This window comes from Larus michahellis, chromosome Z (genome assembly GCF_964199755.1).
Source record: "Larus michahellis chromosome Z, bLarMic1.1, whole genome shotgun sequence".
NCBI classification, from domain to species: Eukaryota; Metazoa; Chordata; class Aves; order Charadriiformes; family Laridae; genus Larus; species Larus michahellis.
This window is the reverse complement of record NC_133930.1, coordinates 18,123,847-18,136,090: the sequence shown is the minus strand read 5'-3', so window position 1 is coordinate 18,136,090 and position 12,244 is coordinate 18,123,847. Positions and strand designations below refer to the sequence as shown.

The following is a 12,244-nucleotide window of genomic DNA, read 5'->3' as shown; positions in this document are numbered from 1 at the left end:
AAAAAAAGTATTTTTTTCTTCTTTTCTCTTTTGCTTTTTTTTTAACTTTTTTCTCTTTATTGAGAAAGAGAAAGAGAAAGAGAGAGAAAGAGAGAGAGAGAAAAAGAGAGAAAGAGAGAGAAAAACAGTCGTTTTAACCAATGACTATACACATCTTTGGGGGAGGGGAAGGTTCTTGGACGGACACATTTCAAACACAATCCCGAGACGCTTTGTGGCAAAATAGAGGTATACCTTGTTGCAATGCTTTTATAAATTGGTTTTTAAAGATGAATTCAAAAACCTATTTTTAATCGTTCAGACTTAATAGAGACTGGATCTCAACCAAACAAAACCAAAACCGCGCTACAGTACATGCTGGAAGAGACCCAGGAAATATCCCCTTGTTAAGAGTCAACTAAAAACAACATTGCAAACCAATGCAGCTCCACCTTCCTGCAATGAATCTTTCAACAATGCAGGACTAAATCGTCTCTTTCCTGATGATGGAAAACCTACTGGAGCTCCTTTTGGCAAGGCAATCACCAATATAGAAACAGCACCATTCAGATTGGGAGGGACTGGGTAGAAAGCCCCTCTACCTTGGTTTCTCTCTAAGATGTGCAGTCAAAAGATTTTTTCTTTTTTTTTTTTTTTTTTTTTTTTTTTTGAGATCCACGAGTACAAATCCTTTACGTTTTGAAAACGTCTTTTCGATCCTCCTCTGATCATTGAATAGCGCGGGGTTTCTTTTTTTTTTTTTTTTTTTGTGTGTGTTTATTCTAGTAAGATCCCATGATTGTCTTCACAGTGTTGCTACCATATTACCTTGTCTTTTCAAACATGACTCCGTTCGTTTCGTGGAGTGGTTCTTGCTAGGTTCATTACAGGGTTGTTAAATACTTTTCCCCCCTAAATTTCGGAGTCCCAACGCGATCACTTTCCCACTTTCTCCAGCAGGGGTGAGGGTAAGGGCAGAAACAACGACAACAGAAATCTGAATTAACGTTCCTCATGCCTCAATAGGACTTGCTACCATGCTGTTGGGTGTATCTGGCAGCTGAGAGGACATTGATGCTACTTCGCTTCCAGTAGAATTGGAACCGGGTCCTCCTTCTGAAAAATTAACCTGCCAAAAAAAAAAAAAAAAAAAAAAAGAAGAAGAAAAATAATAATAAGAAGTGTTGTTACAACTGTAACAATCAAAGAAAAATAGCAGGCAAAGAAGACTGCAAAAATTAATACAGAGGCATGCAGCGAAACGGCCTGATACATCTCCACGAGAGGCTGTGTCACTGTTTGTTGCTTTGTTTAGCTTCCCCATTGACTTCACAGGAATCTTCTTCAGGTCTTTGGCCAAATCCCCAACAAAAAAAGCAGGTTAAAAAAAAAAAATCAAAAAAAAAAGAAAAAAGACTGAAAAATCAAGCAAATAAACAAACAAACTTGTTAATGAGGCCTTCTTCCCTGTCTTGCAAGAGTGGGAATCCCAACAGGATGTTCTAGTCAATTATTTAAGAGTGCATGTGTTTTTTTGACACGAAACTGCAAGGTTACTTTTTTCCCCTTTTGTGCACATACTAAAATAAACCTGGAAGAAGCATCCAGGAGCAGAAGGCATTTGAAACAAGCCATTCTCTTTCTTTCGTGATTTGAAGTGGGTGCTATCTCTTTTTAACGAGAGTCAGTTTGATAAAAAAGGTCACACTTCATCCTAACGTGCCCCGCGGCTCCCGTTAGTTTAGGAGCAGCGTTGGGAAAGGGCATGATTTGAAGGGTGGAGCTTTGCTAATCCAAAAGCATTTCTTTGGCACCTATTGAGCTGGCCGATCCTGTGATTAAGGCCCTTTCTAGATTAAAGACGTGCCTTGAACGGTCAATGAACTGTCTGTTCCATCCACTAGTCTTTATTTTAACTGTTTTCAGTAACAGACATCATGTCCAATATATATCAATATTCATCTGTCTATCTAATGACCTATCTACCTATATGTGTGTATATTTGGGCTATCTATCTTCCATCCTACTTTTTTTTCTTTTTTTTAGAACCACTCCATACAAAAACTCACTGCATCAAAGGTTTTTAAAGTCTTCTATTCTGTTAAGGCACAATAAGCAAGGCAGCCGAAGGAGATCAATTTTTCTTGTGTCTGTTTGACAGCTTGATTAAAGCAGGAAAACCAGTGGTTGATCTAAAGGTAAGATGATGCAAACAGCCCTGCTGCTGTGCTACAGCTTCCTGAGCAAGCACAGTGTGCCAGGGGAGGGAAACACACTGCAGCCTGCCACTGGGCAAAAGAAAAGTGATCCTGCAAGAAAGGATGATACTAAACTGAAAAGGTCTGAAAACAATTCCAGACACGGCTGCAAACCTTCCTCTTCCATTGCTTCATGTTAAAAAAAATGCCCAAGGGATCAAAAAAGGGTCTATATGTTAATTTTTCATCATTAAGTATTATTTTGAATCACTGAAAAACCATACACAACGTACCTTATTATTTTAAAGATCTGGTTTTAACACAGTTAGGCCAGGAAATTGAGTTAAGGCTGAACTTCTGTCCTTAATTCACCTTGTTGGGCCTAAGAATGGTAGATGATACGGTCCCATATGAGCTGCCAAATGACGTAGGCATAAGGAAGTGAGTTAAGAACAGAATTTATTGTAAAAGGTCTGTTTTCTTTCCGCTTAAGGCAGTTTATTAAACTGTTGAATTTTTCATGTGAATATGTACTAGCAATTCCCTTTCCAAAGCACAATGTTTAATGTAAGCTATATATATGTATATATTTGTGTGTATATATGTATATATATGTGTGTGCATATATATATATGAAGTTATATCTAGAGGCACATTCTTAAAACAAGGGCTTCAAAAATGGAATTAAATTATTCATGTTTGTGTGACAAAACAAGGTCGCGGGCCGGCACTGCAATCATATATTTAAAATCCACCCTATCGCATAAAAGCAAAGTTGGCCTGAAGCAGGGGGAGGGGGGAATTTTAGAAACTGCTTTCACAAATGTGCATAGAATTAAATGACACGTGAAGAATGTTTTAGTTCTCTGGGAAGAGGTGCTTTCGGTTTTCAGCAGGATGTGAGCTGAGTTAGTCTCAGACCTGGGTCGGGCCTTACACGTTGCCCGCTCCACTCAGCGAGAGCTCTGCTGTGCGCTGAGGTCGTATTTTGCCCCAAGCCCTATTAAACCACTTCAATTTGCCACATTCACAGAGTGCTATAATGCCCACCTTGCAATTTCAGGAAAACACGGCTCTCTGAGGGCACCTGTCCCGTGGAGGGAATCCCCCATTGCTCTGCCCCGGGTACAGGCTGGCCTGCTCCGGCTGGGAATCGACACTTACTAGTTGCTGAAAAGCAGGTTGGTCTATGTCACTCTGCAAGGCGAAGTCACTCAGTACTTTCCAGGGCGGCTGGTAACTCTGCACCTCCACCGGGTTCGCCTGTAAACCACCGTCATGTCTCTCCGGACTAGCAGCCACCATCGGAGTTCCTGTCATCCCCTGGATATTCTGTAAACAGCCCAGCAAAAGATGTTAATGAGCTTGGTTAACTTTATTGTATATAAGCGCAGAGTCAATAAACTGCTTTCTATCTTATCTGTACAGTCGCTTGTATTTGCTTTGTTAATCTGCTGTGAATGTCTTGCTCTATTCTGCCTCTAGGTCAGCCTATTTCTACCCGCTGGATTTTTCACGGTGGAAGTTTACTTTCTTTCCCTTTAATCCCGTTTCTCTCAAGGCATACCCCCTCTTCCCCAAGCTTTCTTAAACACGACCACAATATCTCGGCTGCCGATGGACGGCTCGGCACAAGAAACGGTTAATCACGCTGCCTTTCTATGTCGCATCCAGGCTGATTTTGTTCTGCCTGACCTTAACTGGATCGTATATCCACTGCACGGCAAACCTGGGGTACGTCAGTACCACGCTCTTTCCAAAAAAAAAAAAAAAAAAAAAAAAGAGAGAGAAATTAAACCCTCCCACTATACCCTGTGGCGCAGACACTGTGTACAAAATAACTCCAAGCCTCGACGAATAGATTGTTCAGGCGAGTTAATAACATCGTGTTTTATCGCATTCCAACAGGGTAAAATGAAACTCCTTAAATTCCACTTAACTAGGCAGCCTTATGAATTAATAGTCATTCTCTGGTCAGTCAATATACAGGGGGAGAATAACAGACTCTTCTTCAAGTGGACTAATAACAGGAAAAAAAAGACAAAAAGAAAAAAAAAGTTGGCTTAAAATGGGGACAGGCAGTTTGCTGTGCTGAATCCAGCATTTTCTGCTTGTTTGCGTCACACGTGCATATGCCCGCAGACAAGAGCTCAATATATTTCTGCGCAAGAACTATATATACATTAACCTGTAACCAGGATGGTAATTACGAAACCTTTGCATTGCACTTGTTTTTTTCTGCAATAAGTGCATGAAAAACACACACATACACGTTGTAGTATATATCAAATTTACCTTTCACTCCTGGGTTTTACTTCTGGGTTTACCCCTGCGTAAAATCATTGAAGAGGGAAAAAGCGTCATTTTCCCCTCAATGAGTCCTTTGCATTTGCAATCTAAATATTACACAAGGCTGGGTTTATTACATCCCATAAGCTCTGCAGGTCCCAATTCATGCTGCAGAGAAGTTAGTCTAATCCACTGCATATCCTTAGCCCCACAAAAAGACATGTGTCCGCTTGAGCAGCCTATATCGGCTTCTCGCTGCGGTCTCTTTTAATTGCACTGACAGCAGAAACAAGCGGATAATAGTTATCATTTTCTTTGTTTTAAGGGAGCTGCCGCAAAATCAAAAGCGTCAAAACCCACCCCAGAGGTTGTGCGGGCTGGACACAGCCCAGGCGTTTCTCTTTGGGAAGCGCGGTCAGAGGCTGAAGCCACTTACAGTTTTGTCATTGGGTTGCTGTTGCTGAAGTTGCTTCATCATAATGCTCCTTTTTTTGTCCTTGCACCGCTTGTTTTGAAACCAAACCCTGATGACCCTGGGGCTGAGACCAGTCATTTCTACCAGTTGCTCTTTCATGAGGGCGTCGGGTCTGGGGTTGGCAGCGTAGCAGGTCCTCAAGGTGTGAAGCTGTTTTTCATTAAGGACAGTCCGGACTCGGGTGGTCTTCTCGGGCTGCTTGTGGACGTGGGGGCGCAGAGCTGGCTGTCTGGCAGAGATAGGTTCTGCTGTAAGGGAAGGGGAAGGGAGGAACAGGATCCCCGTGAGTAGGAAGCAGGGAGTCTGCAGAGCCTCTGAATCTAAACCGGTGGGACAAGGGGAGGCGGGAGTGGGGGGTGATGAACCCTCTTTCAAAGGCCATTCAAGCAGTCAGATCTATCAGAGCTCCTGCAGCCTCCTCTGCTTTATGCGCTGGTGGAGTGACAGTACTGACATTTCTGACTCCACAGACAATTAATTTGCAAAAACAAACCACCCCCCCTAAAACCCTTTAACGACAGAAGCTTGAACCTGTATGAGACTTGACAGGGTAGGGCAAGTTCGCTAAGGTGTGCGTGCGCTAGGAAAGGAGGGGGAGGGGTTTCTGTATTTATTTCCTGACAAATCACCAAAACAGATTTTTGGCCCGAAAATTAATGAAAGAATACTTCTTAAATTAATCACAGTTCGGGTCTGCTTCTTGTATACTGTAGCTCAGCTTAGCCAGAGGCAACGTGCAACAGCTCCCGGCAGTTTGATGCTTCCAAATCAAAGCAAAACAAGCCAAATCCGCTGCACCGTGACCGTGCAGGAAAATCCCGTGAGAGCCCCGTGTCCCAGAGCTCGGAAATCGGGGGTCTGTTTTAGGATCTGGAGGTGCTAGGTGAATTTATGACGACTTTTGATGAATACTTAAAAAATACGAATGTTTCTCCAGTTCTTTAAAAGGGAAAAAAGCCTAGCAACTCGTGGAAACGGCCAAGAAATGCTAACCTACGGGTAGCGTCATATCAAGAGCTAAAAGTATTCCTGTGATGATTCTGCTATTCTTCTGTGTATTGTGTAGCTGTAGCTATCTAAATGTAATTTGACAAAGTCAAGGGAAAAATAAAAACACTACCTTTTTTTTTTTTCCTAAAACTTTGGCTAGCTAGTGTTCAGAAGTGCTTGCTTTTGTACAGTCGGGTTCCGACTCTTCTGATTATAACAACACATCAGCAAATGCGATGCAGACAATACGAAGGCTTCAAATATTAAGGGTATTGTACCTGCCGACATGATATGCGTTTCGGAAACGTGCGCATACACTGTATAGGGAGCATGCACAACCTCTCTAGAATTCTGCCATGATCAGAGACGGGATTATGTCTCCCTATATATAGATATGTCACCTGAAAGCGGCTCAGAAGCGGGAAACGAGCCCGTTTAAACATAGCTGTGTTTGTAAATAACCTCTAGAGCTACAGTTACTTGCACAGCAATAACGCTGGCCAACCTTGTATTGTCCAGCCTAGTTTGCCTCAGAGACGTGCCTCTTCCTAAAGCTAAGCGTATCTGAGTAGCTGATGTACGCGTGGAGAACTAAAAGTGTAAGTGAAGTAGTAAGGTGGGGAGATTCTGAAGTTAACAGTGCTGAGTTTTAAGATGAAATTCTCATCAAATCACAAGAAGGCAGAGTCACTTTAAAAGGCAATTACGGAAGATTAACTTGTTGACAGTTTTAAATTACAGCCTAAGAGCTCGCCTGTAGTTATGAAGTCTATCTCTTTTCGTCCCCCGCTTCCACCAGTGCTTAAACAGCATTTCCACACGCTCCGGAGGCAGAAGGATCTGTGCCTGGTCGCAGCCCGGATCCCTGCAGCGGCTCGCCCCTCTCCGACCAACGCTGCGGGCTGCACTGGGCTCGGGGGGGTGGGGACACACAAGACTGCCGCACCCGGTGCGCGGTGGGAGCAGGAGGGACACAGGCTGCGGGGGTGCGGACCCTGCGCAGGTGTCTCCGCCTGCCGCGCACCCCGTACGCGGACCTTTCTCACAGCAGCCGGACCCGCGGCAGCCCCGGGCGTGGGACGAGCCACCGCCGCCGCCTCTCCGCGGCCGCACACTCTCGGGGCAGCCTTTCCGCGGGGGGCGCGGGACCCGCTGGAAGCGGCGGAGTCCCACCCCGACCTTGTCCAGACGCCGGGCCGGGCAGTGCCGAACCCCGCGGGGTTCCGCGGCGCCGGGTGCGGGCGGTACCTGCCATCTGCAGCGGCCGGGCGGGGTGCAGGGGGCTGAGGGGGTCCCCGGCGCCCAGGCTGGCCCGCTCCACCACGTCGTGGTCCGCCCGGCAGAAGAGGCCGTCCTCCCGCAGGGCGAACTCGTCGCCGGGGATGAGCTGGCGGCTGCAGGCCACGCAGCGGAAACACTCGATGTGGTACACCTTGGCGCGGGCGCGCATCACGAAGTCGTTCTTGCTGAAGCCGATGCTGCACTTGGCGCACTTGATGCCGTATAACCTGAGCAGGGCCCAGCCCAGAAAGAAGGGGAAGGGAGGGAAGGAGGGAGAGCCACGGGAAGGGGAAGGAGGAGGGCAGCGAAGTTGGGGGGGGGGGGGGGAAGAAAAGAAGGGAAAAAAGAGAGAGAGAGAGAGGTTTTCACTCCCGCTCGTGGGCAAACTGGTGGCCCCGCGTAGGCGCGCCACACGCAATCCACTAGTTAAACAAGCCTTGAAAATACATAAGGCAGAAGAGGAAAGGAATAAAACGGATTCGTTTGCTGCCGGCACCCTGATCCCTACGCCGTAAAAGGGCGGTGGGGACACGGACACACCGGTAGGCAAGGAGAAGGGGAGGGAAGGGGCGGCGGAGGTGGCAGGAGAAACAGGGTGAGAAACAAAAAAGCGACCCCCTTCCCTCCCGCGGAGTTGCCAACAAAAGTCTCCCCCCTGCCCCAGCGCCCGGGCTGCAGCAGGCGAGGGGCCGTCGCTGCCCTCACCCTCCCTCCTCACGGCGGGGGGGACCTGACCGAGCCTGGCCCGGGGCTCAGCTGGACCGTCCGGGCTCACCGGGGAAAGGCGAGGCTGGCGAAGCTGCCATCCGCTGCCCGCGTACAAACGTGCCAGCCTCACCAAATGCTGCTATTTTTTGCGACGAACCCGCTCAGGACTTTCTGCCGCTTAATGCGCGCCCAGGTTGCCGGCAGCTTAGCCTCTGGGACGTGACAGGGGTGGCCTTTTATCCCCTCTCACCAGGTTCATTTTACACAAAAATATAGGCATACCCTCACCCCCTTTAAATACATACACGCTCACATATATAGCAGTGTAACTCCGCTCCCTCGCCCCCCGCTAAAAGGCATTTTGGGTGCGTTGACTCCGCAGCCTGACCCTACCTCAGCCTGCCTGCCCCGTGTCCCCCCGTGTCCCCTCCCCCGCTGGCGCTCCCACCTTGAGCCGGGGCTCAAGCCCACCCGCAGGAGCGAAAGGGCAACTTGTCGCTGATAGCCCCACACGGCAAATAAAGGGTTTCTGGGATTACACGCTGGAGTGGGTGGCGGGTTCCTCGTCTCCCGTGGAGGAGAGGGGAACAGTTCATCCATCAGCAGATGAACACGAGAAAATGCTCCAACTCGGGTGTCTAGAACTGCAGAGTGTCTCGGCTCCCACCGAATGCTCCTTAGCCAGCCTCCCTGGTATTAAGTAAAATTAACGTCTTCCCGCAAATGTACAGATACATGCACATACGCACGCACTCGGTCCACAGAACCGTAAAAACTGTTCCTAAAACCGAGCTAATATTCATCCCCACACATTTCCTCACCAGAACACTTCTTTAGAGATACAGTCTGTGATGTATGCTTGTGGGTAGAGATGTTTATTTACACACATCTTTAGCTGCTATGTCTATAGGTGTACTAATCCTACATTCAGAGCTGCATATTTCCGAATCATAAGGTTTTGAGAAGAAAAAATCCCAAACAAGCAGCAAACAACGGCAATAGAACAGCGCGATCGCAAAGTGTATGCATTTATAGGTACAAAATCTGGGGGGGTTGCCCACATATCTAACGATTATAGATTGTCTCACAGTCTAATTCAAAGTGTACTTGCACATAACGTACGTCTTACTTTTAAAATTCTAGCAAATGAAATGTATTCTGTATTAACATGAAAGAGCTGAATTTTTTTTTTGTTTAAATTTCTCCCGATGAGATCTAGCAGGAGGTAACTGAGCACGTCTCAGTCTAAACGTTGTCCTTTCATTTGAAATTAGAGAAAGGACAACATTTAACAGTACGGCTCCAAAGTGCGTTTAAAAGGAAAGGCGGGGGGGGTGGGGGGGGAGGGGGGAGGGAGCGGGCTGGTTTTCGCCGTCGTAAAACTTTGAGAATAATCTCACAACACGGCTTGAAGGAACGATCTGCTTATGAATTGTGCGCTGGAGAAGGAAAGACTCAAATACTTTATTTCAATTCATAATTACAAAGAAAGTAGAAAAGATATCTTAGGTGGCTAGGTAGGAACTTGCTCCCAAAACTTTCAGTAAAAAAAAATACTGTCCGTACCTCAGTGTCACACAAAGTTCTGGTTTGGCAAAGCCACCAGACGACACTGAAACGGATCAGCGTGACCTAGGAGCACAAATAATAAACACACTCGAAATTCCTGGTTTGGTTTCTCTGTAGTGTCAGGATTGGCAACTCTCACATTTTATCAGTTACCAGATTTTAATGTGAGGAAGGAAGCGGTTCCATTATCTAAATATACCCAATTGTTCGTGAACAGATGATGGGCAATTTGATCTGCTCTGTCTAATTCATCAGTACAGATAAGATAAGAAAGAAAAGGCAGTCAGATATCACCAAAGGGGTTAATATTTAAAAAGATTAAATGTCAGTTATTTTAGCGAAGAAACATTTCGGTCTAGGTTTTAACCTCCCCATAAAAGGATCCTTCATTCTAAAGGAAACTTCGGGTTTGTTTTTATTTTGCTTTTTTGGTTTTGATAGGCCTAGTTTAAATAGTTTTTGTTTGGGTATTTTTTTTTCCCGTGTATTTATTTTTACGGCATACATGCTTGAAGTGCCTTTCTTATGAATGCCATTATGCCTTTGCAAAAGCACAGAGAGATGCGCTTCTCAGGTTGTGTTAAAAAGCGATCAGTTCCATGTTGCTAACAATATCTACACTATTGAAAATATTCTCCATTACCTACGATTTCCCACTTTCTTAGAATCACAGGATGCACTGCCAAAATCCTCAGGAGGGTACCACACAGTCGCTAGCTGTTCCCGAATGCGGTTTTGTTTATACAGAAATTTGCATTTGAATCTGTGGAATAAAAAACTTGACGACTCTAACTTTTCTCCTCGCCTGTCTATCTCTGGGGAAATCACTTAAAAACATACCAATTGCCTTTCTCACCATTTTTCCTCTTCCTGCCTCTATCAGGTTTATAAAGTTAAAAAAAAAAAAAAAAAAGAAAAAGAGAGAGATAAATCTCACCGAAGAATTAAACAACGTAAATGGCGTACCTGATATAATCTCTCTTACAGTAGGTTTTGCCATCCCTAACAAAGCACGTACAGGTCTCGTCCAAATACTGATTACACTCCGCACACTTCAAACACGCTGCATGCCATTCCAAATCCGGAGAAACCCTCAGAATATACTGATCGTGAATTTGATTGCCGCAACCAACACATAGGGAAATCAGGCGTTTTTCTGAAATGAAAATAAATACATGATTGACTAACCGTTTACTCTCCTACAGAGATAAACACACTTTTCGTGTCGTTCCCTTATAGGGCGTACTCTGGGAGTGTTGTTGGTTTTCTTTTTCTCTTTTTGTTTTTTTTAAAGAGTATTACACTTTCGGATGGTAATTGAAGTATGCCATCAAAACCTTGCCTCGCTTAGAAAGGAGGCGGAACATATGTTAAAAAGCAGATGTGAACAGTCTTCGGGGTGAAGGTCCTAATTTCTCAAGCCTTGCACGGAATCAAAACTCCAAATTCCCTCGTCGTTTTATTTTTATGTTATTGTTTGCTTGTTTGGATTCCTTGCCTTACGGGGAGAGCACCTACATGTTTGATTTCATTTTTTCAGAGTTCCAGCTCTGGCTGGAAAGGATGAACGCGTGGCTAGGTGCGCTTCCCATACAGCCCTTTGCCACGGAAGAGAGGACTCGAGGCTGAAGGCAAGAACAAACATCATTACGGTTGTCACTTGCTCTCTTTTGAAAGTCTAATGCTAATTCCCCTAGACAGACTGGGTGCTGGATAGTCAGACAGCCCCAGCGCGGTCTACAATGAGGAGAATTTAAGGCTCCGTAGCAGGAGATACTGTTAAAATCCTGTCTGTTCCCCAAACTTTAAAAGAGAGCAGGACCCCAGGCTATTAACATACAAGGCTACGTACGAGGTTAAAACACAGCAAGCATGCAGGCACGGCAACAAAGGCACCTTCTCTACCATTCAAGTGAAGTTCAGCTCTCTAGCAGTTCGCCTGCCTGAGACGATTACAATAGACAGCACATTTATTCCAACAACGGTAAAAATTCCGCCTTACTTTTTGGTGGGTCTCCCATGTCTCCCATATCTGTAAGAGGGTGTAATGTCCACAGTGAAATGGTGTACGGTTTCGTTTAAAGACCCCAAAGTAGGTTTGAAAGCTGTCGCTAAAAATATAAATAAAAAATTAAAAAAAAATTAAAAAAAGTAGAAGTAGTAATAGTAAAGGGAAAAAATAGAGACTCGAAATTAAAAGGGAAAAAAAAAAAGGCAAAACAAAACACCACCGGCGTGAGAGATACTGTCAGGGCTGCGGAGAGAGAAGGGGTGGCGCGGCGCAGAGCGGCGCGGCGCCGGGGGCGCGGCAGGGTCCGGCCGCGCTGCGCGGTGCGGAATCGGTGCGGTGCGGGATCGGCGCGGTGCGGGATCGGCGCGGCGGCGATGCCGGACTGGGCGCTGGCGGCTCGGTCACTCGCCTCGCCCTTATCTCTTACTCAAACTTCTCTGCTCCAACTCAGCCCGCTCGCCATTGGCCTGACGTCATGCGCGGGGACGTCACGCCTGCCCGGCGCCCATTGGCTGCCGGCGGCGCGGCGCAGCTGTCCTCATTATCATATTTCAGCGCCGGGCGGCGAGGCCGCCGCGGGCCGGGTTCTCTCGGAGGCAACTTTTCCTCGCTCCTCATTTGTATTTCCCTTTATACTTTCTGCTTGTCGCTCCGCTCCGTCCTCGACGCTTATCTCCCGTCACACCTTTCATTTTCCTTCCCGGCCCCGCTCGGGCTCCTCCACCCCTTCCCCCGCTCGGGCTC

At 46.3% G+C, this 12,244-nt stretch overlaps 1 protein-coding gene across 1 annotated transcript; it reads right to left on the bottom strand.

The window, feature by feature from the left end:
- Nucleotides 1-244: 244 nt before the first annotated feature.
- ISL1 (ISL LIM homeobox 1) lies at nt 245-12,025 on the bottom strand. Its single transcript, XM_074569622.1, has 6 exons — nt 11,492-12,025; nt 10,456-10,645; nt 7,180-7,439; nt 4,903-5,189; nt 3,342-3,509; nt 245-1,108 (listed from the first exon to the last, which is right to left on the bottom strand). Exons 1-6 carry the CDS (start codon nt 11,517-11,519, stop codon nt 992-994), a joined length of 1,050 nt encoding a protein of 349 aa, XP_074425723.1. The 5' UTR covers nt 11,520-12,025; the 3' UTR covers nt 245-991.
- Nucleotides 12,026-12,244: the final 219 nt, after the last annotated feature.

Excerpts from the sequence above, each read along its gene's own strand:
- ISL1 (XM_074569622.1), bottom strand. The coding sequence starts at position 11,519 with ATGGGAGACATGGGAGACCCACCAAAAA. Across the intron at positions 10,646-11,491 it reads CATGGGAGACCCACCAAAAA|AAAAACGCCTGATTTCCCTA; the intron begins GTAAGGCGGAAT and ends TTTTCATTTCAG. Across the intron at positions 5,190-7,179 it reads CCGGCCGCTGCAGATGGCAG|CAGAACCTATCTCTGCCAGA; the intron begins GTACCGCCCGCA and ends CTTCCCTTACAG.